The sequence below is a fragment of the Stigmatopora nigra genome, chromosome 3, assembly GCF_051989575.1.
Source record: "Stigmatopora nigra isolate UIUO_SnigA chromosome 3, RoL_Snig_1.1, whole genome shotgun sequence".
Taxonomy (NCBI): Eukaryota; Metazoa; Chordata; class Actinopteri; order Syngnathiformes; family Syngnathidae; genus Stigmatopora; species Stigmatopora nigra.
The window spans coordinates 8831894-8858389 of record NC_135510.1 but is presented as its reverse complement, the minus strand read 5'-3'; the positions used below and the strand labels follow the sequence as shown (position 1 = coordinate 8858389).

At 39.0% G+C, this 26496-nt stretch overlaps 3 protein-coding genes and 1 long non-coding RNA gene across 4 annotated transcripts; 2 read left to right on the top strand and 2 right to left on the bottom strand.

The window, feature by feature from the left end:
* Window positions 1-32: 32 nt before the first annotated feature.
* vat1l (vesicle amine transport 1-like) lies at window positions 33-8626 on the bottom strand. Its single transcript, XM_077714150.1, has 9 exons — window positions 8197-8626; window positions 7457-7586; window positions 7118-7333; window positions 6015-6157; window positions 5180-5283; window positions 4286-4341; window positions 3949-4143; window positions 1697-1780; window positions 33-1384 (listed from the first exon to the last, which is right to left on the bottom strand). The coding sequence occupies exons 1-9, from the start codon at window positions 8397-8399 to the stop codon at window positions 1286-1288; spliced, it is 1230 nt and encodes a 409-aa protein (XP_077570276.1). The 5' UTR covers window positions 8400-8626; the 3' UTR covers window positions 33-1285.
* Window positions 8627-8821: 195 nt separating this feature from the next.
* Window positions 8822-10409, bottom strand: bola3 (bolA family member 3). The gene is made up of 4 exons (XM_077713763.1): window positions 10241-10409; window positions 10028-10151; window positions 9565-9653; window positions 8822-9413 (listed from the first exon to the last, which is right to left on the bottom strand). The coding sequence occupies exons 1-4, from the start codon at window positions 10301-10303 to the stop codon at window positions 9348-9350; spliced, it is 342 nt and encodes a 113-aa protein (XP_077569889.1). The 5' UTR covers window positions 10304-10409; the 3' UTR covers window positions 8822-9347.
* A 28-nt stretch (window positions 10410-10437) lies between these two features.
* LOC144194596 (uncharacterized) lies at window positions 10438-11126 on the top strand. The gene is made up of 3 exons (XR_013325928.1): window positions 10438-10592; window positions 10846-10965; window positions 11021-11126. It is a non-coding gene; the product is annotated as an uncharacterized LOC144194596 (long non-coding RNA).
* A 131-nt stretch (window positions 11127-11257) lies between these two features.
* On the top strand, window positions 11258-26135 carry LOC144194594 (polycystin-1-like protein 2). The gene is made up of 41 exons (XM_077713762.1): window positions 11258-11582; window positions 12030-12188; window positions 12330-12518; window positions 12653-12763; window positions 12920-13067; window positions 13218-13450; window positions 13542-13952; window positions 14054-14160; window positions 14594-14729; window positions 14863-15061; window positions 15136-15247; window positions 15342-15483; window positions 15880-16053; window positions 16133-16275; window positions 16353-16532; window positions 16614-16751; window positions 16830-16979; window positions 17052-17176; window positions 17783-17903; window positions 18149-18277; window positions 18352-18577; window positions 18659-18849; window positions 18938-19168; window positions 19247-19348; window positions 19425-19603; window positions 20263-20409; window positions 20576-20775; window positions 20864-21090; window positions 21183-21396; window positions 21476-21948; window positions 22052-22148; window positions 22230-22370; window positions 22448-22633; window positions 22865-23195; window positions 23264-23397; window positions 23472-23599; window positions 23737-23897; window positions 24126-24336; window positions 24794-24895; window positions 24977-25108; window positions 25305-26135. Exons 1-41 carry the CDS (start codon window positions 11264-11266, stop codon window positions 25491-25493), a joined length of 7428 nt encoding a protein of 2475 aa, XP_077569888.1. The 5' UTR covers window positions 11258-11263; the 3' UTR covers window positions 25494-26135.
* Window positions 26136-26496: the final 361 nt, after the last annotated feature.

The following is a 26496-nucleotide window of genomic DNA, read 5'->3' as shown; positions in this document are numbered from 1 at the left end:
CGCGTAAATCTGAAAAAAAATGCACAAAAAAGTACTTTGCAAATCCATTTATTTTCATGTAAACAAAGTGCACAATGCAAAATTGCATAAACGAAACAGTCAAGCACAGATAATAATCACCCAAAACACTAGATACTATGTTTTCTTGTTGTTTTTTCAAAGCATTATGGCTACACAATAATACATATATATGCACATGAAACATGCACCTATTCTGTTTATCATACAAACACAACTTTGATATTTTTACACAATGCTAAAATTAAAATTAATGAATGACAACCTACATTAGACATTTCTTAACTGATCATTTATACGGCTAAGCATTTTATTTCTACATCATTTTAGATGAGTTGGTGGTATCTTTAACAGCGTATTATTGATGAGTTGGCAATTGAGAAAAATACACTTCATGTATGACAAAAATGATTTTAACTTAGATAAATTTCCACACAATCCAATATTTGAGCTAAAAGAATCAGCAAGGTCTACTTCCTGCATTTAATAACATGTATGATTTTGCTTTGTGGTTATTTAAAAGTAATAATAAAGCAATCTCTTAGGGCACATTTGATTCGTGAATTAACTATTTGGCCGGACAAGAACTAAAAAAAAATCTGACCTCTTCTTTCTCTAAGACATTTTACCAGATATTCAGAATTCCTGTTGTATTTAATATTTACCTGTTGACACATAGAAACCGTGTCTTTTCAAACAAAGTCTTGCTGGATCTTAGTTGTTTATAATCATAACTGTATTTGTTACCAAAAGTTTGTTTTACAGGTGAATCCAATATCATTGATTATTTCAAGTGAGTTTAATCTATCAGTTATAGATATATATATATTTTTTTTCCACATGGTAGCCTGACACTTAGGAAAAACAGTTCAAGTATCAAACACAAGGCACATAATCTAATGAGGTTGGCATCGTAGGGCTACATCTAGCCTTACCTGGAATACTTAATAATACACCTCTAACATAACTAATATTAACTTCATTTTTCATCAACAACAGGTATTTTAATAAAGTTGTGAAATGGATTGAGCTTCTGCTAAATGTGACTAATTGTGGAACGACTCCATGGTTATACAGCTCAGATCATGTAAAATATGCATAAAATGTACCACATCTGAATACTACTCTATCGGCAAATAACAACAGGTAACAAATAAGATAAATACTTACATGAGGACATTACATGCACAAACACTGCACAATTCTCTCAATGTGACGAACAAGGTAAAGACAAGAGTGGATGCTTCACAGCACGTATGTAATGGTTCTAATGAATAAAAGGCATGCGCTCTTTGCTGTCGTTGTCTCCCTCGGGCTCCTCTTCTTCTTCCCCTGCTTCACTGGTTTCCGTGCTGTCACTGGCCATCTGATGGTAGAACAGGTGTATTATTGATTCACATTCAACACTAAAGCGAGACGACACACTTCATCCATTTGTTTTCTGTATTGTATCCACATTAAAATGAATGTTATTTCCATTAATCGGGTTGTTTTTAAAATGTTTTGTAATTTTGTTCCGACAAATATATTAATGTATTTGTTTTTCAATTGATCAGTGACATTTCCATTCTTTTCAATAGGTGACAATATTAGTTAAATATATAAATCTAGACATATATTATTAAATATTACTCAATGTATCCATATTATATGATCATTTTAGCGATATTGTCATTACCAATGGAGTAGGTGACTTCTCCATATCCAGAATGAGCTTTCCAATATTGCCTCTGTCATGAATTCTCTGCATGGCTTCCTTAACCTGACAAAAAAGAAAAAAAAATAAGTAAAGTATAGACAACAAACAATTCATGCTGTCTCAACTGTGGAGTTATTAATTAAAACAACACCAAATAAACATACTGAAAGTACATTTATAAACAAGGCTATGAGTCCAAACATATGCATGAGTATACAGTAAGAGCTAAAGATCTCATCGCTGTATCGTCATTCGGGTCGCGGGGGTGCTGGAGCCTATCCCAGCTGTCTCCAGGCCAGAGGCCTAAATCGGTGGCCAGCCAATCGCAGGGCACAAGAAGACCGACAACCATGCACACTCACACCCATAAATAGGGGCAATTTAGATTGTCCAATCAGCCTACCATGCATGTTTTTGGAATGTGGGAGGAAACCGGCGTACCCGTGTATTATAAAGGTCAAATGAATACATGTTTTTGCATGAACAATGTGGTGTGGATGAGAAAAGCACAAAATACTTTGTTAATCCTATTAAAGAGCCACTAATGAATGTCCTTTTTTGTCTAGAAATCATTGTCTCATTAAATCATTTGTTGAAGACAACACTGGCCAACAGTGAAAATAGGTCAAAATCTGTTTTGTTGAAAGATAATACCTTTACATTTATCCATTATTACACAAAGAATTTATGTGTACAAGCACATTTTCTGAATTTTCTGTTACTATCAGAGAACGATTTTCCACTGATTGGCAAAGAGATACAAAGTATATTTGGTTGCATGTATATAGTAGACCTCGTTTCAATTCCACCAGCGAGAAAAAGTCTACCGTCGTCAACCAGATACAATTAGGCTCTTAATTCTCTTTCCAGGCCTGTGAACAAATGAGGCTGAATTTTCCCTGACAACGCATCCCACGTCATCCTACCCCCGTTCGATGAATGGTCGCTGCATTCTGCCAAGGTTTAATGACCACAACAAAAGAGATTCACCATGGAAAAGACGACAAACTTGAAGTCAGCATGGGGAAGTTCGAAAATATAGTCATTTTAACCCTCCTTTCAGCACTCATTAAACTTATTGGCTACTAGATCCCCAATTAATTTGGACTGGGATGCCTGACAAAGAATGATTGATACCAAAATTTGAAAAAGAAGCAATCGCAGGCTTTCCATTTTGAAGAAATTGGACATCTATTGTTGTCAATGTCAGCCAGTTGGTTAAATATTATGAAATTAAAAATGTTATTAGGAGACATAACTATTTTTTTTGGTAGCATTGTATACTAAAATGAATTAAATTCATTGTTCATTTAATATGAAATGCTTATCTATCCCCGTCAGATAATATCAGAACCTTGCTGGCACTTAAATTTATACTTGCTCGGATTCACAGCGGACAGTTGAGGAGGTTTGGTGGAAATACGATGGAGAGGTGAAAGATGGCAAAGGTATTTTCAATCTCGCTGCTTGTGTTGACGTGATTGATGTGTGGACTGTAGCTTTTTTCGTATGGGACTGAAGTAGTAATTGTGCAGCAGGAAGATGCACAACCTACCCATCATCTGTGCAGGAACACGCACAGCTGAAAGCATCCCACACGAATTAAGATTGATGGTTTTCAGTCTACAGTGTGTATATACTCTGGTTGTATATATTTGCAAAAATGTCCAAAATGGGTCAATAACTTGTAAAACTCTGAGATGAAATTTACTGGGAGGGAGGGTTGAACTATAAGGCACACCTAATTGTAAATTGAACCTGCCAAAAAGCACAATTAAGGGTAAAAGAGAAAATAGTGGCTAAATCTACTTCTTGAATGTCTATATATACTTTTTTGTAACTGCTTCCAGTTAAGCAGAAGCACCCAAAGTATGGAAAAGAGTGCGGCCTATACTCTGGAAAATACGGTACACATGAATGGTAGATCTGATTGACTTTTTAATACAATATGGTAGTAAATAAAATAAATCTGGCCTATCAACAAGAGTCCGTAAACATTTATTATATACACTTTATATTCTGTTTAAAAAAATCACGATCAGAATGAGGGTATTATTTAACTGTGCTTACTTTCAACACCCCATTTACAGCAGATTGCTTGGAAGCCTGCCTGTCAGTGATGTGCAAGACACTGCCATAGGTCCTAATAGGCTCATGACCCTGCTGCAACCCGAACCTGATTAGAGGTTGACATTTTCCATCCGGCCTCTTCAATTTAATTAGACTTTTACCTCTTCCAGAGCCCACAGGGAATCCACCACTGGCTTGATCTTCTTTTGGTTGTAGAGGCGCAAAAGTCTGTCCATCACTGACTTCACCATGCCGGATCCTCCCTGCTTGAAAAGGAAGTTGGGCAACGAAAATCCCGCCATGACCTTGTTCTCTTCGTACAGTTTAATCGGGTTCACTTTCTCCACCTGCCACCACTTGGAAGAAACAATAGCAAGTGTTAGGAAGGTACAATTCTTCCGAGAGTGGAGCATTTTATTTGTCGTCAAAATACGTATTGGTCAGCGAGGGGTGACCGTCTGCTTTCAACATCGATGACAGATGGGATCTCTGACTCACAGATTTTGCAAAGCTGAAGAAACTCTTTGTCTCCCCGGTTACCATGTTGGATGCGCCTGAAAAATTTAAAAGAAAAGAATTGCTGTGCAAACGGTTGAGCAGAGAAGACGGGACAATAATGAATGAATGAAGGCTGAAGAGGGGGAGGAACAATTGGCACCTTTCGACCTGAGGGATGCGTGCAAGCATGCCTTTGCACATGTAACCGGCAGTAATCGTTAATTGGCTGGTAATTGTGTTGCCTAATTCATGAGGTTTGACGAGAATTAGAGTGATTAACAGGGGATGGTTAGGAGGCTCAGCTGTGACTGGGAATATATTTCATTTTCAAGAGTTTTTTTATGTAAAGAGCATGACTGATTTAAGCCTAGCCAGATGACAGTTAACCTAACAGCAAATTTGATAGACCACCTCCTCCTTTAATGCACAGCTGCAATTTCTGTTATTTTCACTTATTTATACTTTACCGGGCTCTCATTTAACTCCTTGATTGCCATTTACGGTGCCAGATGCTCAATACAGGACTGGTAGTAGATAATTGATTATTGTCAATTATTGTGGTCGGTGGCAGGTAATTGAGTAAATACCACAAAATTAAAAAAAAGAAATGTTGGTTATAATCAATATGTACATTTTTTAAATATTTTTTTAGTTAAGTAAAAAATATATAACCCATCACCCTAACCCCTTTTTAAAAAAAAAACATTGTATTTATTTATTTATAATTGTATTAATTCATAAGATGGCTGCTATGAATGACGATATATGTCCAGTCCATTTAGACTGGCACTGAAATCATTGACTATGCTCCCAAACACAATGAATGACAAAGAATAAGTTATTAAAAAGACACAATTTTTTTTCAATTATGAAAATACTGTACGTAGTTCTTACCATAGACAACGTACATCCCTAATGGCTTCAGCAGACTGAGCCCTTTCCCTGTATTTTCCCCACATAGACAGTCCAAGACAATGTCAACTCCCTCTGGAGATATCCTAAAACAGGTGAAGAGTAAAATTTGATTAAGTCATTCACTGCCATTGACGACGAAAGCTTCACAACCAGCAATCACTCGCGGTTAACTACTAATTCCATTTAACTATTGGAAATTGGCATTTAAAACAACTCTGTAATATAGCATAGCAACAAGTGATCATTAGCCCATAATGAGCGTACTGATTAAAAGGGAGGCTATGCCACATATCAAGGGAAACTGAATTATTTTCTTTCGGCTTTGACACCTAAACTGGTTGAAAGTCTTGTGATTCCCTTTTGTAAAACACACATTTAATTGTACTTTGGTCTTGATCCTGAGTGGAATGTGTGGTGCAGTGAGATGAAAGGCAAATTAGTAATCCATGTGCACTCTTGAAATAAGGGCAACCAAGCCTAGTTCATTACAATTTAGATCTCCAGTTTTTATACGCATACAAGGGTATGTTGGACAATTGTATTGATTTTTAAAGCTGTGTGAAGTGGAACAAGTAGTGAAATAAAAGCCCCTCATTTTATGATCCAATTTCAAAACCTGGGGCAACATGAATCAAACCCCGATTGGCCCAATTGCAGACCACCACTGTTCCAATGGGATTAATTCTTTGTTGCCATAGGAACCATGACGACAAACCACTAGACAGGTAAACCTCGCTATGAAGTCGCGACAAACTGCCATTTTGTAATGACAGCATGCAGGTTTTAAAAATAAGGCAGAACAGTATAAATTTACTTTTTGACTTCTTGTATGTAGTCGGTGTTCCTGTCAAAAAGATGAGTCACAGAATCCCTGATGGCAGCGTGCTTCAAAATTGATGCCACCCCGAAGACGGTGACGTTAGGTACACTGGAGCACAGCTGAGCCACAGCTTGACCCTGAACAAAACAATGACAATGAGCAGCTGTTTATAAACAGCAGTAGAATTAATTATTGCATAAGAAACCACATTCATCCATATTAAACAAATGGGTATATTGCTCAAATGCTTGTCATTTGCAGGATAGCTTGGGCAATTTTAGGGCAGTCTAAAATTTATCAGCATTAAAAATACATTGTCGCTTCATCACAAATGTTAAATCACAATTTTATGGGCTGAGAATGTATTGTAAAAATGGCATTGATTTTTTTTATGGGATGTATAGTACAGCTTGATGACAGTGGTCTATTCAAAAGTTATCATTTGCTTTAATCTCAGTCACTGCAAGCCCAAATCGAAGATTATGTGTTGTAGTAGTTCGCAAAAAAGGGAAATTGAAAATGAAAACTCTGATTGGCCGAAGTAGACGTCCAATCCACTTAGACTGGGAAGGGCTTGAAGTGATCATTCAACTTTGCGTCTTAGTGAAAACCCATTTACCATACGGAACGCTTCAGTAACACATTATCGAAACAGATACATTAAGAAAAAATGTCAATGGTTTAGTTTAATTACAATGTATTCACCAATTGTTTGACAGCATAAAAAATTAATTTGTAATATTGTTTCATAAAAGAAATTGGAAAAAAATGTACCCCAAAAACAATCAGTATACAATTTATCACCCATCTACCCTTTTTGAACCAAATATCGTATCTTAATACAACCCATAATAATTTTATCGAACTATTGCCAGACATAAAAAAATGGTGTAGGTCATACTTGGCCTCTTGGCCACTCTTTGTCGGGAGAATAAACTCGACCATATTAAAGTACTGTAAAAAATAGTATTTCTAAAACGCTTATCATTTTACAGCTGTAATTAAAAATGTGGCCCGTGATCGACACCCCAAGATGGAACAAAACCGGGTGAATGTTTTCTGTCCTTTGTCTGAAGCATTCAAAGAGAAAGACTCACAACAGCACCCCCGGCTGAGAAGACCAGCACCGACATTCCCTCTCTGAGGTTGGCCACTTCAAAGAGCATCATGTAAGCAGCCACGAAGTTCAGCGCAAACGCAGCGGCCTCAGCAAATGTCATTTCATCTGGCAATTTGTAGACAAACTCCTCAGGTGTGCAGACAACTTCTGCCCAGGCATTGTAGTTGACAAAAGCCATAACTCGGTCTCCTATCTAAAAGAATACACAATGCAAGTATACTGTATGCATGTGACGAAACGAGATCCACATACAGTAGTATATAACTAGGGCTTTACTTTGAATGACAAGTAAGTAGTTTGCTTCAATTTGGCTTACCTCAAATCGTTCTGTGGTTTTACCCACCGACTCCACGATTCCACAACATTCAAAACCGGGAACAAGAGGGGGTTTAGGAGGACTATCAATAGTTCCTTGACGTACCATCAAATCCAGGAAGTTTAAACCACTGAGAAATACAAATTTCCAATTTACTTTTTTACAACTTAAGCAATACATCTTCTGTTTTTGGTACTACTATTATGTGCATAGGCAAAACAAAAGTGTTGTGAAAAAGTAAAATCTGAGTTTCCCAAATATTTTTTGTATTACACTTATGTATCATGGTATACGTCAGATGAATTGTCTTGTGATGAACAATATAACTTCCATACATACAATAGTGACTTAATCACCTCAAGGCTACATTTTTTTTAACATGATCATGTTTGTGCATTTTTTTATGTGCAATGAGTCACAGGTTCTGAATGCAAGGCCACATTCATCAGTCATTCTCACTTGATACAAAAGATCACCATTGCATTCTAAACTTTTACACTAGTTGTAGAAATCGAAAGGCTACATTTCAGATTTTCGAAAAAAATGAATGACTGAACAAGAAATTATGAGCTCTTGAATCTCAGTGTTTCTGTATTGTGGGGGGAAAAAACGACCTGTGGCTTTCACTGCGATAATATCAATGCAGCTACTCCATTGATGTAATACGCGTAACGGCATGGAGGAGATAAAAAGAGAGTACTAATTATAAAACTAAAACGGTAATATGCGGTGATATTTACCATGTTTTAACGCGGATCTTCACTTCGCCACCCTGAGGCTCGGGCATCAGCTTCTTGGTCACTCGGAGTTTGTTAAGCCCACCGAAGCCTGACAAAATCACCGCCCGCATCTCTTTCACATTCCCGGAATGTTCTCCGCTCCCCGCGTCTTTGTCGATCATACAGTCGGTTTCTGCCGTCATGTCTGTACCCTCCTGAGCCATGTTGGAGCACGGATGCGTGCGTCTCTCCGCGCCTCCTCACGGCTCACTGATGCTGGGTTGCAGCCCGCAATAGTGGCGTCTTGCGAAACAGTGCGGCCTCACTTAGCCCGTCACCTATTGCAACTCATGTTTGTGCTATCCCGGATGATCACATTTGATCAGCACGGCCATCCCAGCTGCCAGATAACGGCCATTAATTAGTTATTTCAATGAACTGGGTGTAATTGGTGGAGAGTGTTTTGTTGTTGTTTTTTGTGGGAAATGCGACATCTGTTGGACAAATGTAGCATCTGCATTTGATGGAACACATTGTGAATAGTCATTCAACAAGTCTGACGCATTCAGGGAATCTTGGGAATCAGGCTTTTCATCCTTTGGAAAATAAATTCTGGATTACATCTAATAACAGTGGATTACCTCTGTCATACACACTGTCATGATTTATTGTCATTGGGTAAGAACAACAAAACACAATACAAATTTCAGCTCGCATCATATTTAAATCTGTTCATACCAAACGGAACTACGCATGGTAATCATATTAAAAAAAACGGTAGGGGTGAGAGGATTACATTTGAGTGCATATATCCTCACATAAAGCTACAATGAGTCAGTCAGGTAGACTTTATTAAACAGAATATATTATCCTTTACCCAGCGCTGGGTGCATAAATACATTAGACCCGCAGAACAACAATCTATACTGGAAATTTAATGTATATATTTGACTCACCGCTTTGGGCAACATAGCAATGCAATATTACATTGTTTTCATAGTTTTAACAGTCAGAAGGCTAAAAACAAGAAATTTTGTGCGCATACAGCTTTCCTTTTTTGTGTATAGTGTATTTCTCATAAAAAAAAATCCAATGTATTTAATTTCTTGTTTGCATCTAGTTACAAAACATTTACTTACATTACATTGTTGATTTGCAGAATGAAAAATTAATTATTGTTTCGGAATATCAGTAAATATTCTTAGTCCATGCATTCCTTGAATCTCATCCTTCAGAGCCTGCAAAGGACAAAACAGAGATAGCTGCATTATTATGGAAGTCGTTTTTGTTTTATGCACACTCACAAAACATCAAGGTACATTTCTATGGTCTGTTTTGTGCTATGTGTTTACAGTGAGTGATATGCTGAGAACACAATATAATTGTTACCTGATTGACAAGATGATGTTGCTGAACAGTCCTCTTCCCGTGGAACTCGCTGGATTCAATGTGGACTTCATACATGGCTCCACAGCCACCTGCACGATATCACAAATATAAGACACTATTTTGTGACTGTGTATAAAATGGGTCTTGCTTACCTGGCTAGAAGGTATGCTATATGTCAGTATGTAAACTGGTAGTATCAGTTTTGTAATATGCAGCAACATAGTGTAATATTGTCAAAAAAAACCCGACTTAAACTCATTTAGAAAAAAAAGCCTTTATATATCACTGCTAAGCATCAATAAAAAGAAATGCTAGCAACACCACATCTGACATGGATAACTTGGATTAATGGCTGGGTTTTTTTGAAATTTATTTTACCAGTGGGCAGAGTGCAATGACTTGCATGCAATTTATGACTGAATATTTCGTTCAAAATCACTTGCTTTATTTGAATGTACAGTACCTGATATATCCACAACTTTTAGCGATGATGCCTGTGGGAACTTTTCCTTGAGTACCGCTGCGATGCGGATCTCTCCGTCGGTTTGCGTGGATAAACATCTCCACGCCTGCCCACGAATGACAGCCTGTTTGCAGAGGGTGAACTTTAGCAACCGTTTAGCATTGTCACCCTGTTTGCGGCGTTTAACCTTTTCAAACTTCCCTTCTGAGTTACCTGATTTCTGAAAATAATACCAAGTGCGGATGCGGTGGTGCTTGTCCCCTTACAAGCCAACATTTTTGCTATGTTAAATGTTTAATTGAGAGACTAGTAGGAATTGTTACTGAACGCAGTTGACATGTCCTGATAACTTCGTCCCTTGAATATGACGTCACACTTCTGGTCTAACACACCCTTCTTGTAATCTTGATAGAGAGAACTGTCAACAGAGCAAAACTCGCCCGAAAAATATTTTAATTTGATTTTGTTGCAGTAAATATATATTTTAAATATTTCTTTATATTCCGGGAAAACCATTTAACCCATTCGTAAAGCTGCAGTAGTTTGAACGCATGTTTGTATCAAGGTGGGTTTACATATTTTCAAAACTACTTAATTTAGCATGTCCCCAGAGACATCAAACAACAACTTATTCATCCTAGGTATGTCTCCTTGTTGTAAAATATAAAATTATCAAATGTATGACATAACTGTTTGACCTCCACCCGATTCTTAAAAAATGCAGACCATTTGCTGTTAGTCTTTTTAGCTTTTCAATTGCACTGAAGATGCCTTTGAAATGATCTGATTGTTGCTTTTGATGTGGAACATTTGTACAGAAAAAATATATTGATCTGGACATTTTCATCATAAGTCAAGTCAACATGAATTATTTCCAGTCAGCACCATCTGTTTCTGCAGCTGAACATCCAGAAGACAGATGAATGGCGACTGCCAAGGTAAAATTCAACATTTTGTAGCTGGTCAGTATGACAACGCTATCTCTCTCTGCAGCTTGTGGAGCCATTAGTGGATGTTGACTGTTGGCTTTTGTCTCCTTTCGAGAGCGCCCTAATCTTTGTTTGTGCACCAGAGTAATACGCACAGCCCAAAGACAGAAAGCCATCAAGGTAAATTATCCCCATGTCAGAAATAACCCTAAGTGCAGGCTTTTGTCAGAGCCACTGACGTCATTGTGCTTTAAAATCCTGTTGTTCCCATGTTGAGCGCAAGCAATGTGCAGGTGCACTGTAAGAAATGGAACGTATCACTTTTGCTCTCCTCTGTTTATTTTTTCTCTTTGACTGGATGTGTTATGCTGCAAAAGAACCAGATGCTCTTTCCTGCCCCGAATACCAGGAGGCCTTCGAAGGCTCCTGCTACGAGTTTGCCGGTCTCCAACGTCCTTTTCTTGGTGCACAGAAATGGTGTGAGAGAGGTGGAGGACATCTAGCCTTCATTCTGAATGATGAGACGCAGCAGTTCCTTCAGCGGCATCTGGATCCGAAGAAAGATTGGTGGCTTGGATTGGCGCCTGCTGCGCCAAACCTCACTTTGGACACTTCTGCCAAAGAGGGTGAGAGGCCATCTCAAATAAAACCCTTACATCACCTTTTGTGTATCTAACTAGCTTCCTCAATGAAAATAATCTTGCATTAGGATAAATCAGTAAGTCCTTGATTTTCAACTGTAAAATCCCAAGAGATTTGCAGTAGGCAATATCTCTTTGAGCAGTTTGCTGTTATCAAAAAGATATATAATTGATTCGATGTGTTGATACAGCACCAGCACATACATTAATTCCCTGAAGGACCCTGTGGTTATTTGCCATTTTGGTAGAAGCTTATTGTCAGGTGCTATGATTTACAACTTCCTTTTTATTTCCCCTGACAGAATATGAGTCATGCATCATTATCAATATTGGGTTCTACATCACTATGTAGTCTTGTTGCTTAGATACTGGTGAGAATATTTGAAACGTGAAAAATGTGACTTTGTGTCCCTCTTCATTTTTCAACACTAGTTTCACTGGCATGGCTGGATGGCTCGGACATCAGCTACAATGATTGGGTGAATGAGCCTAATGCACTAGCAACTTGTGGCCATATCCGCAAAAAGTCAGGCTATCGGTGGGAAGCGTCGGAGAATTGCAGTCAGGAACTCAATTTTATCTGCCAGTTTGGTAGGTAAACTTAAATTGTATTTGTATGTTTTATCCAATATTATTATTATTGTTTTTATCATCATCATTATTATTAATACTATTGTTGTTGTTATAGTTTTTATTGGTATTATTATTAGTTTAATTTGTTTCTATTCTCAGATTCTAGGAAATCAATTGCCTGTGAAGGTCAAAATGCCACATTGCAGTGCGGATCTGGTCAAGTCATAGAAATAGGCGACAGCTTCTATGGTCGAAAAACTATTCACTACTGCCGGACCAAACTTACGACTCCACCATCATCTCCTGAGACGGAGTGCACCTGGACAGATGTCGCAGATTCGGTGAAAGGTATTTATATGGATGCCTTTTTAAAATGAAAATCCACATTTAACTGCAAACATTTGCTAAGCACAAAGTGTGAGACTTGACCTGATTCTTCACTTATGAAAGATTACTCCTTTTGACCTTTTGTGTTCTTGTAGTCAGTTGCCATGGACTCCAGGCCTGCCAAGCTCCAGCAGACACCAAATCTTATGGTGAACCTTGTCCTGTTTTGGGAAGTTACTTGTCTGTGGAGTACCGCTGCAAAGATGGTCAGATATACCTCTAATGTTTCTGCATTAAATGTACACAGTGCTTACATGTGATGAAATCATGATTCGACCAAAGTGTAACTCAAGAAATTGAAATTGTGTTTTTGTTTTTTTCATTTTTTTTAATATATATTCAATGAGCTGACTTCCTTCCAGGTCTCCACTTGCTGATACCTAAATTGGCAGCGGTATTCGATAATGTCACCATCCATTTCAAGTGGCTCTTGCAACCATATGAGGGAAACCTTACATGTGCTCTGAATGCTGGCGATGGCCACACTATTGACGCCATCAACCCAGAAGTGTGAGCTTTCATTTGTATTCTAATTCTCTTTCTCCAATGCCGCCACTTTTCAGGAATGTTTTTGTTGAACCACTAATACAATACTCTCTAAGTGAACTGGTATACCCTCGAGAAGTACATATGGTAACCTCATTTTATTATATCTGACAGGACGGAGAGCACGGTGACGCACACATTCAAAACTCCTGGAAATTTTCTAGTCACAGTGGAGTGTTCAACCAGCGACTGGCATGTGACAGCTCAAAAATCCATAAACATTCAAGAGCCCGTGGGTCAGTTTGGTGACATCAAATGCTATAGCACCAATACGTCAAAAGATGGCACTAACTGCACCCTGCTGTACACTGGAGGGCCTGTTGAACTTCAAGTCACAGTGGAGACTGGTGAGCCAAGTCTGTCTATAAACCTCAGAGAGACCGTGTTTTCTTGTGTCAACTAACCCCCGAATGAATCAATGTTCTCTTTTCAAAATAGGTACAGATGTTGATTACATGCTTCAATATAAGGACCTTTTACTTGCAAATTCCTTGGCCGACCATGGGATTGCACCCTACAACATTACACTAAATGCAAGTGCAGTGGAGCAGCTCGGATTTGGCTGTCACAACCTGACTCTAAGCGCCTCCAACAATGTCACTTCCCAAGCAGTGTACACCCAATTATTGTTGTGTCTCCTGGAACTAGTAGAGGGGCTGCAGGCCTCAGTGATAGCTGACAACGGTCAGTGTCCTGACTCTAGTGACATGGTTATTGGTGTTTCGCTCGAACATGGAGCCCCCGCGCGGCTTTTCTTCACACTAACTGCCAATGATGTCACACACTCTGAGACCAGTGAGATCCTCAATGGAAGCTTACAAACTTTCACATTTGAGAAGCCATTTGAAGGTATTCCAAATGAATGGCACGAATTCAACCACTCATTCAATCTTAATGTATATATTCATAGCTCCAAAATAACTTTAAAAACATTTTTTGTATTGATTCAGGTTCATTCAAATTAAATGTGCAAGCAGTGAACGCTTTCTCGACATCTGATTTCAATGTGAGCTTAGAAAGCATATTCCTGGCGTGCGAGAACTACTCCACAAATGTGGTATGTATTACGCAACTGTCGAAATGAGTGATAAACGTAGGTCTGTTAGCAAGATTTTAGGTTGAGGTTTGTACTAAATTGTAAAACTCTGTTACATGCATCAAAAATGATGACTAATGATATTTTTTGCAAGTGCATTTAATTTTAACACAACACTGAACAAATTCTAGGATAACATTATTTCAAAACATGCACCATTGATATGAGCTAATATAACTTGCACAACTCAGCTGCTTTATTATTATTCATCTTTTTAAAAAAGTGGATGTTGAAATGACTGAAAACATGTCTTTGCACAATTGACAGCAATAACATTCAATTGTTGCAAGAATAACCAGTTCAGAAAATGAATGAATGCATTCAATCTTATGGTAAATGGGAGTCAGTGAAGACTCTGTTATTTGGTGTCATTAATGTTTGTTTTCCTTTTCAGAGTGCTGGTGAAACATATGACTTGAAAATCATTTCCGCTCCAGACCCTGTGGTCGACTACACTCACAACGTCACCCTCAGCATTAATGGAAGTGTGTCAATGCCCAGCAAAGGAATTACATTTAAGTGGAAATGCCGTAAGTGCAATTGTTCCCCTTTTTCTTGAATTTGGTAACATGGGTATTTCAAGCCATTGTTTACTATAGCAGGGAGCCACGTATGGTCATAAATATGATTGTTTACGTGATACCAAATTATTTGTTTTTGCAGGAGGGGACTGCAAATGCAAAACCCAAACAAATGATGAAACCCACCTGATTGACAAAGAATGCCTTCCGAAGCCATTTGAGATGGCCGTTTACTCTGTCATTGTGAAGAAAACAGCTTGGTTTAGAAAATGGAGCCGACTCGCTTCTGCTTTCAAGTGCATCTCTGTTGTTTCAGAGGAATATAAAAATGTCACCATCAGGTAAAACTTTGAATTATGACATCAATATTACATAAAACTATTGAATTAATATTTTTTTTTCTTAATTCAAACAGTTGTGATAATTGTACTTCAATTAATGTCCATGAACCTGTGAAGATGAGACTGAATTGTGTTGCACCTTGCCCAGAAGTAGATTGGTACATGGAAGATTCAAAACCACTGAAGGCAAGACATCATCAGACATTTCTGTCATTGGTTAACAATACCCTTCAGGGAATAACCAGTTTAAGGTGATTTCTTTATTTATTTCGTCTCACAGGGTGACCTTGACACCTGTTACTCACAAGAAAGGAGAAAGCCACTGATGATAAAGCAAGAAGGCAACTCGGAGTTTATTGTAAACAGCCAGGAGTTGAAATATTCAAGGGACAATTTACTCAACATCACAGTGATTGCTCAAGGTGTGGTTTTAAAAATATATTTGGGTCAGAAAGAGGTTTTCAGTACGTGTATTTGGTATCCAATTTTTACTGAAAAATAAACAATTTTTGGTCTACATATGTAAATGTCAGGGGTTTTATTATTTTTAATAATAATACTAACCATTAATGTATTTTTGCATATTATTTTTTATGAATAGATAAGATTATAAAAGTGAAAATCATAATCAAACAAAATTAAATCAATTAAAATGACTACAAACTGAAATATGTCTGGTTATCGTCCGAAATAACACTCATTTTAACTTCAGAGTATTGAATGAGTGCCCCAGAAAAGATAATTACTTACTACGTGGAAGAATGACTGCTTGACCTCTGTGAGCGCATTTGGTAAACAATGTGTCTTCGTCAATCTAGGAACATCAGGCCTCAACTTTGCCAGATACGCACTGCCCATACCGGATCCAGAGCCAACCCCATCGTGCAGCATCTTTCCACAGTCAGGCACTGTGCTGGACTCATTTGATATCACCTGCCAAGCTAGTTCTTTCTGTTCTTCAGGTTGTCAATATTGCTTCCAGACAGACACAGGTGAGGAAAACAAAATTGGTCAGGTGAATAACAGACTAACCAACCTTGAAACTTTTACACTGTCCCATTTCTCTCATAGGCAAACATCTGCGTTGTAGCAATGTAGAGTCTGTGAAATCCATCCTATTGCCTGCTGGAGATGAAAACAACAACTATAATTTGTCTATTGTGGTGACTGTGAAAAATGACAATGCACAAGTTACCACGATTGTCTACACTCAGGTATTCCACATGACAAGACTTCCTTGAAGAAAAGCAGCGTATTTAAACATTTGATCTTCTTACTACTGACTTAAAAGGTACGGAATAACAATTCCAGTGCTTCTGTGGAGACGCTCCAGTCAATTCTAGAAGATTCAGTTTCCCAGTTGGAGCAAGATGGTCTTCTCTCTGGTGAGACCCTCGGCCAGATCGTCACTTCCGTAGCCGACATCCTAAACACCGATGCTGACGAGGATCAGAAGGACGCAAGGACAAAGGTACGTACTTAGGAACGATTGTTTTCTGTAATAGTTGAGTCAGGTGAGATATATCAATAATACACCGATTCTTTTCTTCAGCTTAGAGAGCAAATGCTGAGCAAAATGAGCAATGTGCTCTTGGATTCGCCCTCAAACACAAGTCTTGTAGTACAAGTGACAGCCAGAGCTGTGGCCGGACTTACGCAGCGTTCTGATGAGCTTAGTCCAGCTGCCCAGGTACTGCTGAAATTCACGATGGTTGAACTTTGCGAGAGGACTCAATGACCGTTTTTTTCCCCCTTGTCCTCACGTTAGGAAGAGGCAAGCTCATTGTTGGTTGACTTGAGCGCCTCCCTCAACACTATTAGTGTTAATCACGATGGTAGTGGCGGTGATGGAGAAGTTGTGGATGGAGCTGCACCAATAGTTGAAGCGGCCAGTAATATTTTAAATGCTTCTTCAAATGTGAGAGCAAATTTGATGTGTTTATTGTCCGTTTTTTTTTTAAGTCATAACTAAACAGAATGTGTTTTTCAGGAAAAAGTTTCCAATTCGCTCCTGACTGGGATCAGTAATGTACAGAATGCCTTGTTGAATCATAAAGAGTTAAATGGAGATCCTATCATCATTGATTCCAATCAGATCAGCGTTTATGTTAACAGGTGAGAGGAGATTGTTTTTTTTATATACATAAATAGATTGATAATAATGTCAAAGATAATAGACAAAAGAACAGGTTTTAATCCACCTCTTGTACTCAGTCAATATTTACTTTGTGTAATTCAAACAATACTTTGCAGTAGTATGAGTGTGGTTGGTGCTTATTTTCCCATGTGAAATGAAAGTGTATAAATAATTCAATTAACAAAATACATTTACAATATTGTAATAATATATATATTTTTTAATAACAAATTCAAAAATTACAACAACAACATCAATAGAGTGTGGCCTGTGTGTATTTTTCCCTGGCCATTTGAAGTTGTTTTTCTTTTTAATCCTTTATGGTTTAGCATAACTCAATCTAATAATAACTTGGTGTTGTTGTTTTTTTTTTTAATAAAAACATTAGTTAGCGACATAAGAAATATTAGTCCTCGTATGGGAATCTTTTATGCAGCCCACCAGACTCTGTTTTCAGCTCCAGCACCCCCTCTGATAGAGTTTAACAGCCATAGTAACTGAATCGTAAAGTATACGGAATGCCATTGATAGTGATTGGAATTCAGATATCATGAAAATCCAGATAAGCTTGGGCTTCTCTGCAGGATTTCTCCTGGAACGATGCAGACACAGGATATAAACATACAGAGGAGCAGCTCATCTAAATTTTCCTTTCCGAGTCTACCTGCTGATGTTGTCTCACCAGATGAGCCTGTGGATGTTCGAGTAGGTATATGTCATTTGTTAGTGGGGGATTCATTTATAAAGAAAATCTGGAAAGAACTTTTGATTGCCTCATCTAGCTACATGTTGGGGGGTTGGCTGGGTTGCGGGATAAACATGGCTAAACAATGATGATGGCCTTCAGAATCAAGCAATGTCTCCTTTTGGGACGCAGCCATTTTGTATTGGATCTCATTCAAGTGGCCCTGCGTCCTAACCTGCAAAAACGTGTATGTTATGTCTCATAGATGATGAGTTTTGAAAAGAACCCGTACTCCTGGACAGGCGGAAATATTTCAGGAACTGTGGGATCAGTCTCTCTCACAAGAACAAATGGCACCATCATCCCTGTTAAAAATTTGCCTGAGGAGATTGAGGTATAAGTAAGATGAAAAATATACTTCAACTCATGAACACACGCTAAAGTGTTTTGTGTCACTGGGGTTGTCAGATTTTGCTCCCCAGAACGGACGTTGGGCAGGAGAACAGTACGGTCCTGGACCTGGCCAATTACAGCACCTTAATAATTGACATTCCCTCACCTGATGTTACACTGGTGTTGAAAATGGAGCCCTCTGAAAACATTACTTTTGTTGTACTCCTGGGGTTCAAGAATTATCCAACAGTTGAAGATAATGTAGCCAAAATTCAGATGCCGCTTGAGAATGTGAAAGAAGGTATGTAAAGTGACTATTTTTTTTGCTAATTATAAAAGCGTAACACCATAAAGACGTGTTTTGTTATGCCATTTACCACAGAGGAAAAATATACTTGGATCGTGACTCCTCAAGACAGAACAGGAGATGTCGGTGCACACTTTCTCGTCCTGAAACCCAAAGTAGCGGCAGGCGTTAAATCTGTTAACGCCACAGTCAATATCGTAACTATTGCCGCCCAGTGTAAATATTGGGATGAAGATGAGTCCTCCTGGAGTGAAGATGGATGCAGGGTAAATTTGAAACTCCTTTCATTATCATGACTTTTGAAAAACATCAAACTCAACCCCTCACATGATTTTACTCTCTTTTTTTCTACAGGTTGGCCCACTCACCACACCTTTACTTACCCAGTGTCTATGTAACCACTTAACCTTTTTTGGCAGCTCTTTCTTTGTCATGCCAAATTTAGTGGATGTGTCCCGCACTGCAGAGCTTTTCGCCACTTTCTTCAACAATCCTGTTGTTGTGTGTTTTGTGGGAGCCATTTTCGGTGCTTATCTTCTGGTAGTTGTATGGGCACGTAGAAAAGACATACAGGACTCAACTAAGGTAAACCTTAACTGTTCACATGAATGGTGCATTTGATGAATCACATGAATTTTAATGTTGTGTGAATTTAACCTCAAGGTCAAAATAACAATGCTGGATGATAACGACCCATTAGCAGAATATTGCTATATGCTGACTATTGGCACTGGGCATCGCCATGGTGCATCCACCTCCTCACAGGTCAGACACACTCACCTGTCCTTGAACTATGGTGAAGGGAATCATTATGTTTTTCAAGCATCATGCCCATTTCTAGGTGACGCTAACCTTGCTGGGAACAGAGGGGGAAAGCGAGCCCCACCACCTGACTGATCTAGAAAAACCTTTGTTTGAAAGGGGTGCGGATGACGTATTTCTCTTGACAACGCACTTTTCCCTTGGAGAACTGCAAAGCCTCAGGCTGTGGCATGACAACTCAGGCACACATCCGGCATGGTACTACTACTCACACACTTGACTTTGTGCTGTTAGAGGTGCCACGAAATTCCCATATTAAAATGCTTGAAGACAGTACATAGTTTGTATTAAAATTATCCCAAAAGTCCCAGAAAAGGCTTAATCATCAAATTATATCCTAATTACTTTTCCTTTTTCTTGGCCCCAGCCATGAAAAAATATCCAAAGGGAAGATGATGTCACACCCAGAATGAGCTGCAGATGTTTGCAGTCTGCTAGCATGCTTTCCATGAGCTTTCTCGTCTCTTTTTGCTATGTATGTACTAGCTAGTGTAGCAGTAGAAAGCAAGAATACATTGATTTTTATTGTGATTTCACAACAATAATTGCAACAACAATAATTGGGGGTTTTGTTCCGATGCATTTGCGTTTTGTGTGAAATAACTGAATAGTAAAACTGGCTAAGAATGCATATCTTTCCGAGACCAATGATCGCGTTCAGCCCCCCACCCTCAAAATTTATTAGACATCTCGCGCCGTTAATTTAAGTGGATTTTTGTGCCTGTCAACTTGGGGGTTGTGACACCCTTTAGGATATTTTTTGTGATTGATTGCTACATAGTAAAAAAAATATTGACTTGATATGAGATGAGTCTTTTATACAATGATGAACAAAAGAATATGAATTTTGGATCAAGGTATGTTAATAAAGTAATGGTGCAAGATCTGGAGACTGGACAGAAATGGCACTTCCTTTGTAACTCCTGGCTGGCTGTCGATGTTGGAGATTGCGCCCTTGACAAGGTCTTCCCAGTTGCCACAGAGGAGGATCTGAAGAGATTTAGGTAAGGCCAGCTATCAGTCCGATCATAGTTTATAATCCCAAAAAGATAGATATTTTCAATAAATAAAAAAATACAATCGATACCGTTTTTTCCTTTTCGTTTAAAAAAAGACGATGAATAAATAAAAATGTGTATGACTTCCCTATTCTACCTTGTGCCCTTCTAGCAATCTATTCTTCATGAAGACAGCTAAGGACTTCCGTGATGGACACATCTGGTTCTCTGTCATCAGTCGACCTCCATCCAGCACGTTCACGCGTGTGCAGCGAGTTTCATGCTGCTTTTCTTTACTCCTCTGCACCATGTTGACAAGCATCATGTTTTGGGGCATCCCCACAGATCCTTCAGAGCAGACTATGGATTTGGGTAGTCTCTGATTACACTTTTTGTTGCAATAGGAGCCTATATTTTTTCAGTGTTTCAACACAAGTCAACATGGTTGGTGTATTTGCAGGTCACATCGAATTCACCTGGCAACAGGTCATGATCGGTATCCAAAGTTCCATCATCATGTTTCCTATCAACCTCCTCATTGTGAGCATCTTCAGAAATACTCGTCCACGGGAAAAAGCTGCAAAAGCAGACAAAGGCAAACAGGGAAAGACGGTTAAAGTGTCTCCCTCGCAAGCCTCTTCCCCGCAGAGAGAGCAGAAGGACATAACACCTGACACGGTGCTGAAGGTCAGCAGTGATAAAACTCTACTCCACATGTCATTGAAGAACTATTCATTTTGATGAGTGTTTGCTTTTTAACTTTTTGGTTTCTCCATCAGGACATAAAAAGAATAGCCCAATCACTGTCAAAGGCCATGAAGAGTCCCCTTCCTCATTTGGACCTTCGACCTGGTCATACGACTGACATCAATACCCTATTGTCTCTGGTAGAAGAAATTATTAGGCAGCAAAACCGGACATCCTCTGACTTTTACACTGATACCGCCAAACGAGAACGCTCACTACTCAGTCTCGGGGCAGTTGATCTCCAAGGTAATCTAAATTACTCTCTGGCTTGAATACAATCACGTTGATTGTACTTAATATTGCCTCTCAAATTGAAAATGTGCAGAAAAGACTGTTTGGGGCAGTCCAGAGAAGACTTCAGATGAAGTCACAAAGAAGAGCAACAACAGCAGGTATCTATACAGGCAGCTGCGTCACGTTGAGAAGAAGCTGGGTGTTCTGGGATCTTCTCGATTTCCCAACCCAGACAGCTACAACAAAGCTATGCAGCAAGTTCAGGGTATGAAACATCTCTTGGAGCTTCACCTACCATCACCCAGCCTTGATGGGGAACAATCAGAGCGTAGTCCCAGTCCAGAAGAGAGCATCGACAAAGGCCCAGCCAAGAAATGCTGTCAAGGCGGGCTGCCATGGTGGTTTGTCTTTATAGGCTGGACATTAGTGATAGCAACCAGTTGTGTCTCTGGATACTTTACCATGATGTATGGACTGACATATGGGAAAGATCGCTCCATAAGCTGGTTGATCTCCATGTTGGTGTCCTTCTTTGAAAGCCTTTTCATCACACAACCACTTAAGGTGAGGACAGAATAGTGTAGATTTTTATGCATTTTCTTGTTTACTGTACTGTTGGTTGCATACACACATGGTCGATGATTACACAAGCAACGTTGTGTTATAGGTTCTTGGCTTTGCCGCTTTCTTCGCTCTTGTTCTGAAGAAGGTGGATCAGGAGGAATATGGAGAACCTCAGATTGATGACAGCCTCAAAAACTCTGGTAGTTCAAGGCTGTATTGTATTGGGCTTTTATGAGTAGAAACATGAAAGAAGAAGCACATGATTTTAATGTGATTCTCAGATGATCCTGATGGGGTGCGAGCAGCACGGAGGGATAGCACGTGCAGTTTCTACCAGCCACCACCTCCAACAGACATAGAGAAGATGAGGAACAATATGATTAAAGAGCAGAAAGTATTTGCTCTCATAAGAGAGATTCTTGGTAAAAACCCCGCCCACGTGCTTTAGCTTAATCAGAATAAACAAGATGCCATCATGAGGTATTTGCTTGTCATGCAGCTTACATGGGGTTTATGTGGATGTTGCTCCTGGTGGCGTATGGGCAGAGGGATCCCAACGCTTATTTCCTGACCCAGCACATACGCCAGAGCTTTAGCAAAGGCATCGCTGACACTATGAGTATTCAAGATGTGTTTAATTGGGCAAACACTACTCTGCTGACCAACTTGTTCGGAGAACACCCAGGTGATTTTCATGTGTTATTATCTGTGAACATGAAATTCTTGGTATTATTTATACACTGCCAGCAAAACATTTTAACATCATATAGAGTATTGAATATTGGCAGCCCATCCATGTCAAAAGAAATGAGAGGTCTGTCGCTGTCATTGGCAGTTATACTTAATGTAAAAAGAATGGCAAAAAGATTGTTAACGCGAGTAGCTATAATGGTTTCTTTCTTGGAACCGTTCACAGGATTCATCACAGATGGAAACTCAAAGCTGGTGGGTAATGCCCGCCTTCGCCAGTTGAGGGTTCAGAAAAACTCTTGTCATGTGGCACGTCGCTTGCAACATGCAGTGCATGACTGCCACGCTCTGTACTCATGGGAGTCAGAGGACATGGGCTTCTACAGTCAAGGCTGGAGTTCTTTTGCAGTGGATAATACAACACAGATTCAACCTAGCCCTTGGAAGTACCAGTCCCAGGGTAAACTGAGAGCCTACCCAATCTGGGGAAACATGGCACTCTACAGGGGTGGAGGCTTTGTGCTGGATCTTGGGCCAGATCTTGAAAATTCCAGCAGGTATTATATTTTACATAATACATTATGAGCCATTTGATTTATGGAAATCAATTGTATGCTCCCTTCAGATCGCTCCAATATCTTTATGAAAACCGTTGGTTTGATGCATACACACAAGCAATCTTTGTTGAGTTCACCGTATACAACGCCAACGTCAACCTCTTCTGCATTGTCACGCTCATGCTTGAGACCACAGCTCTAGGTAAAAGTCCAAATTTGTCATGACACGCAAACCTCAAGCCTTTACTCTATATATTTCATTGTCTTTTATACAAGGGGCCTTCCAGTTCCGTAGTGAGCTTCAAAACGTTCGGCTCTACCAATCGACCGGGGGACTGCACATCTTTGTCATGGCATCCGAAGCTATATACTTTCTTTTCATTCTATATTACATGTTCATTCAGGTATGTATGTCCAAGACTGATTGACACGAAATTCACTTTGAGCTGTTGACTGAAACAAACATCTAAACATGAATATAAAATGGAAGCCATAAGAGAAATTTAACTTGTATTTTGGTGTATTTTAAATATTCTATCAGGCAAAGCTGATGAAGCAACAGAAATGGGCTTATTTCAAAAGTAAATTGAACCTGCTCGAGCTGGCCATCATCCTTCTGAGTTGGAGCTCCTTGTCTGTCTTCATCAAGAGGACTCTACTGGGGAAGCGGGATATAGAATACTACCAAGACCACAGAGACCAGTATGCTTATATTTTTATGAATCTGTTGTAGTAGTCTTCAATGTTTTGAAATATTTGTGCAACCAAAATAGTAAATGTCTTTGTCAAGAAGTTGAACCCTTTAGAGGGCAAGTTACCTTTGTGTGATTATATGAAGGGGTTTTTGAGTAAAATGACATGTATAGTTTTTGCCCAATAATAAAACTTGAATTCTAAATTGTAATATGTATAACAATGCGTTGTGTCCAGATATGCCAGTTTCCATGAGACAGCCAAGGCTGATGCAGTGCTAGGCTATCTGATTGCCTTCCTGGTGCTGCTGGCCACAGTCAAACTCTGGCACCTGCTGAGACTCAACCCGAAGCTTCACATGATCACTGCAACGCTGCAGCGAGCCTGGACTGATATCTCTGGCTTCCTAGTGGTCATCACCATCATGTTTCTGGCCTACTCCATTGCTGTGAGTCGTTTCCCACGCTGCTAGAAATGTTTTTCTTCTCCGTTTGTTGATGTTATGCAAACAAAGCCAAAAGAAATATTGCACAATAATCCATAGATGCTATGAAAAAATCTCCCCAATGGTTTGAGCTCCATTGAGATGACATCACAGCAGTCTGGCAGGGTTGTAAATGATTTTGTGGTGAGGCCACAAAACAATTGATGATTACCAGTTTGCTCCCTTAATGACAGCAGCATTTATTTATAAGCGACAATATTGAAAAAGAGAGAAGAATTATGTAAAATAATTAATTACTATTGCAAGTATTTCAATACCATTGATGCTAACTAGAGCTGTCTAATATTTCTGTGTTAACTGGGAAAGTTTAGTCTAATTTCTGCAGACGTTTTGTTAGCGCCATATTTATTCCGTTTTTTTTGCGTTTAAATCTCATAAATCATACATTCTGTTTTTCCAGTCAAACCTGATGTATGGGTGGAAGCTGTACTCCTATCGCACTCTATTTAATGCAGCCCAGACGATGGTCAGCCTACAGTTGGGCATTTTTAACTATGACGAGGTAAAATCTGTTCTTCTTTAAAACTCTTAGTTTGCAATGTGAACGTGGCATCTTAATATTTGTTCTTGTTGTATTGAAAAGATTCTCAGTTACAACCCAGTCTTGGGCGCCTTCCTCATCGGTTCCTGTATTGTGTTCATGACGTTTGTGGTGCTCAACCTCTTCATCTCAGTCATTCTTGTGGCATTCAGTGAAGAGCAGATACATCACAAGGTAACTTTCGCGGGCAGTTTGCAGAATTGTAGCAAAAGTTAAAAGTAGCCCTCTCAATAATTACTTAAGTATGAGTACTCTGAGCAAAAAGAACTCAAGTACATGGTAACTGGTGAGAAACTTGTTTGTTTTGAATAATACACAAAAGTATGAATACTACTGATAATTGCAATAAGTTGCTTGTGATTAATTTCAGCCATCAGAGGAGGAAGAGATAGTGGACCTGATGATGATGAAACTTGGCAGTTTGTTTGGCATTAAATGCAAGAGTAAGCAAGGAGAAGGCGACCTGACCGAGAAGACCGGACTTTCATGTGCTTCAAATAATGGAATTTCCACCATTTCTCCTGGAGGCGATGACAAGGACTCTTATGTTCTACTATAGTCAACGTTATTACAATAAGCTAGTATACAATGCATGTGGGTTTGCATATGCCGCTGTTGTCGCTTTGAGTTGTTTGTGCAACCTTGCTCAAAATGCACATCAAGGCCTCTCTAAGTGCATTTCAACTGTAATATGTTTCAGGCAGAGCTGTATAGTATGCTCAATCAGTTAGACAACTGAATTTGTACTACTGTAAATTTCAATGCAACTCGAGTCAAAATTGTGCTTTTGTGGTGTAGAAAAATACCTGCTCAAAGTGCAACACTGTACACATGAAGTTGTGACAGATTATGTTCTTAAAATCTTAGTTTTTGAAAAATCTGTAAACCACTAAACTTGTTGCCGAAATAATCAAATGTTTTTTATTGTGCATTGTTTTGAGATTCTAATGTGTGCAATTGAAGCATTAAAAATTACACTAAAGAAGGACATTATAAGCATGACTGTATAATGCATTAAATCAGATAAAGTAAAAGGCCAGTTGTATTAAACTTTTAAGGCAAAACATTGTAATGTAATTACAAAAAAAACTATCTCAAGCATTTACTATAGATGTATCTACTTTGTAGGAGAATTTGTTATGTGTTTGTTTAATTGCTTACCAGTGAATGGCTTGCAACTAAAATAAACTTCTTGGGTCTACTTTTGAGTATTTTTCCAATGATGGTGGTAATACACCATTGTATGTTTTTTTTTCATGTAGTAGACCTTACTTCCAATAGCCCTCATTAGAGCAGTCACTGTCGTGGCTGCAAATGCTCGAGTTATGAGGGGTTCCAGTGTTCGCAGTTCACTTTGAACTTGCTTTGTAAATCACCCAAATGAGTTATGTACCCTTAACACGGAGCCTCTTGGCAGGGTAGAAATCAAATTTGCAACAACAATGATTGATGAATGATCAAGCATCCAACGCATGTCTTCAGGATGTGGGAGCAAATTAGATTACCCAGAAAAACCCACACAAGCTGATGGAGAACATGCCAGCTCCACACAGTGAGTACCG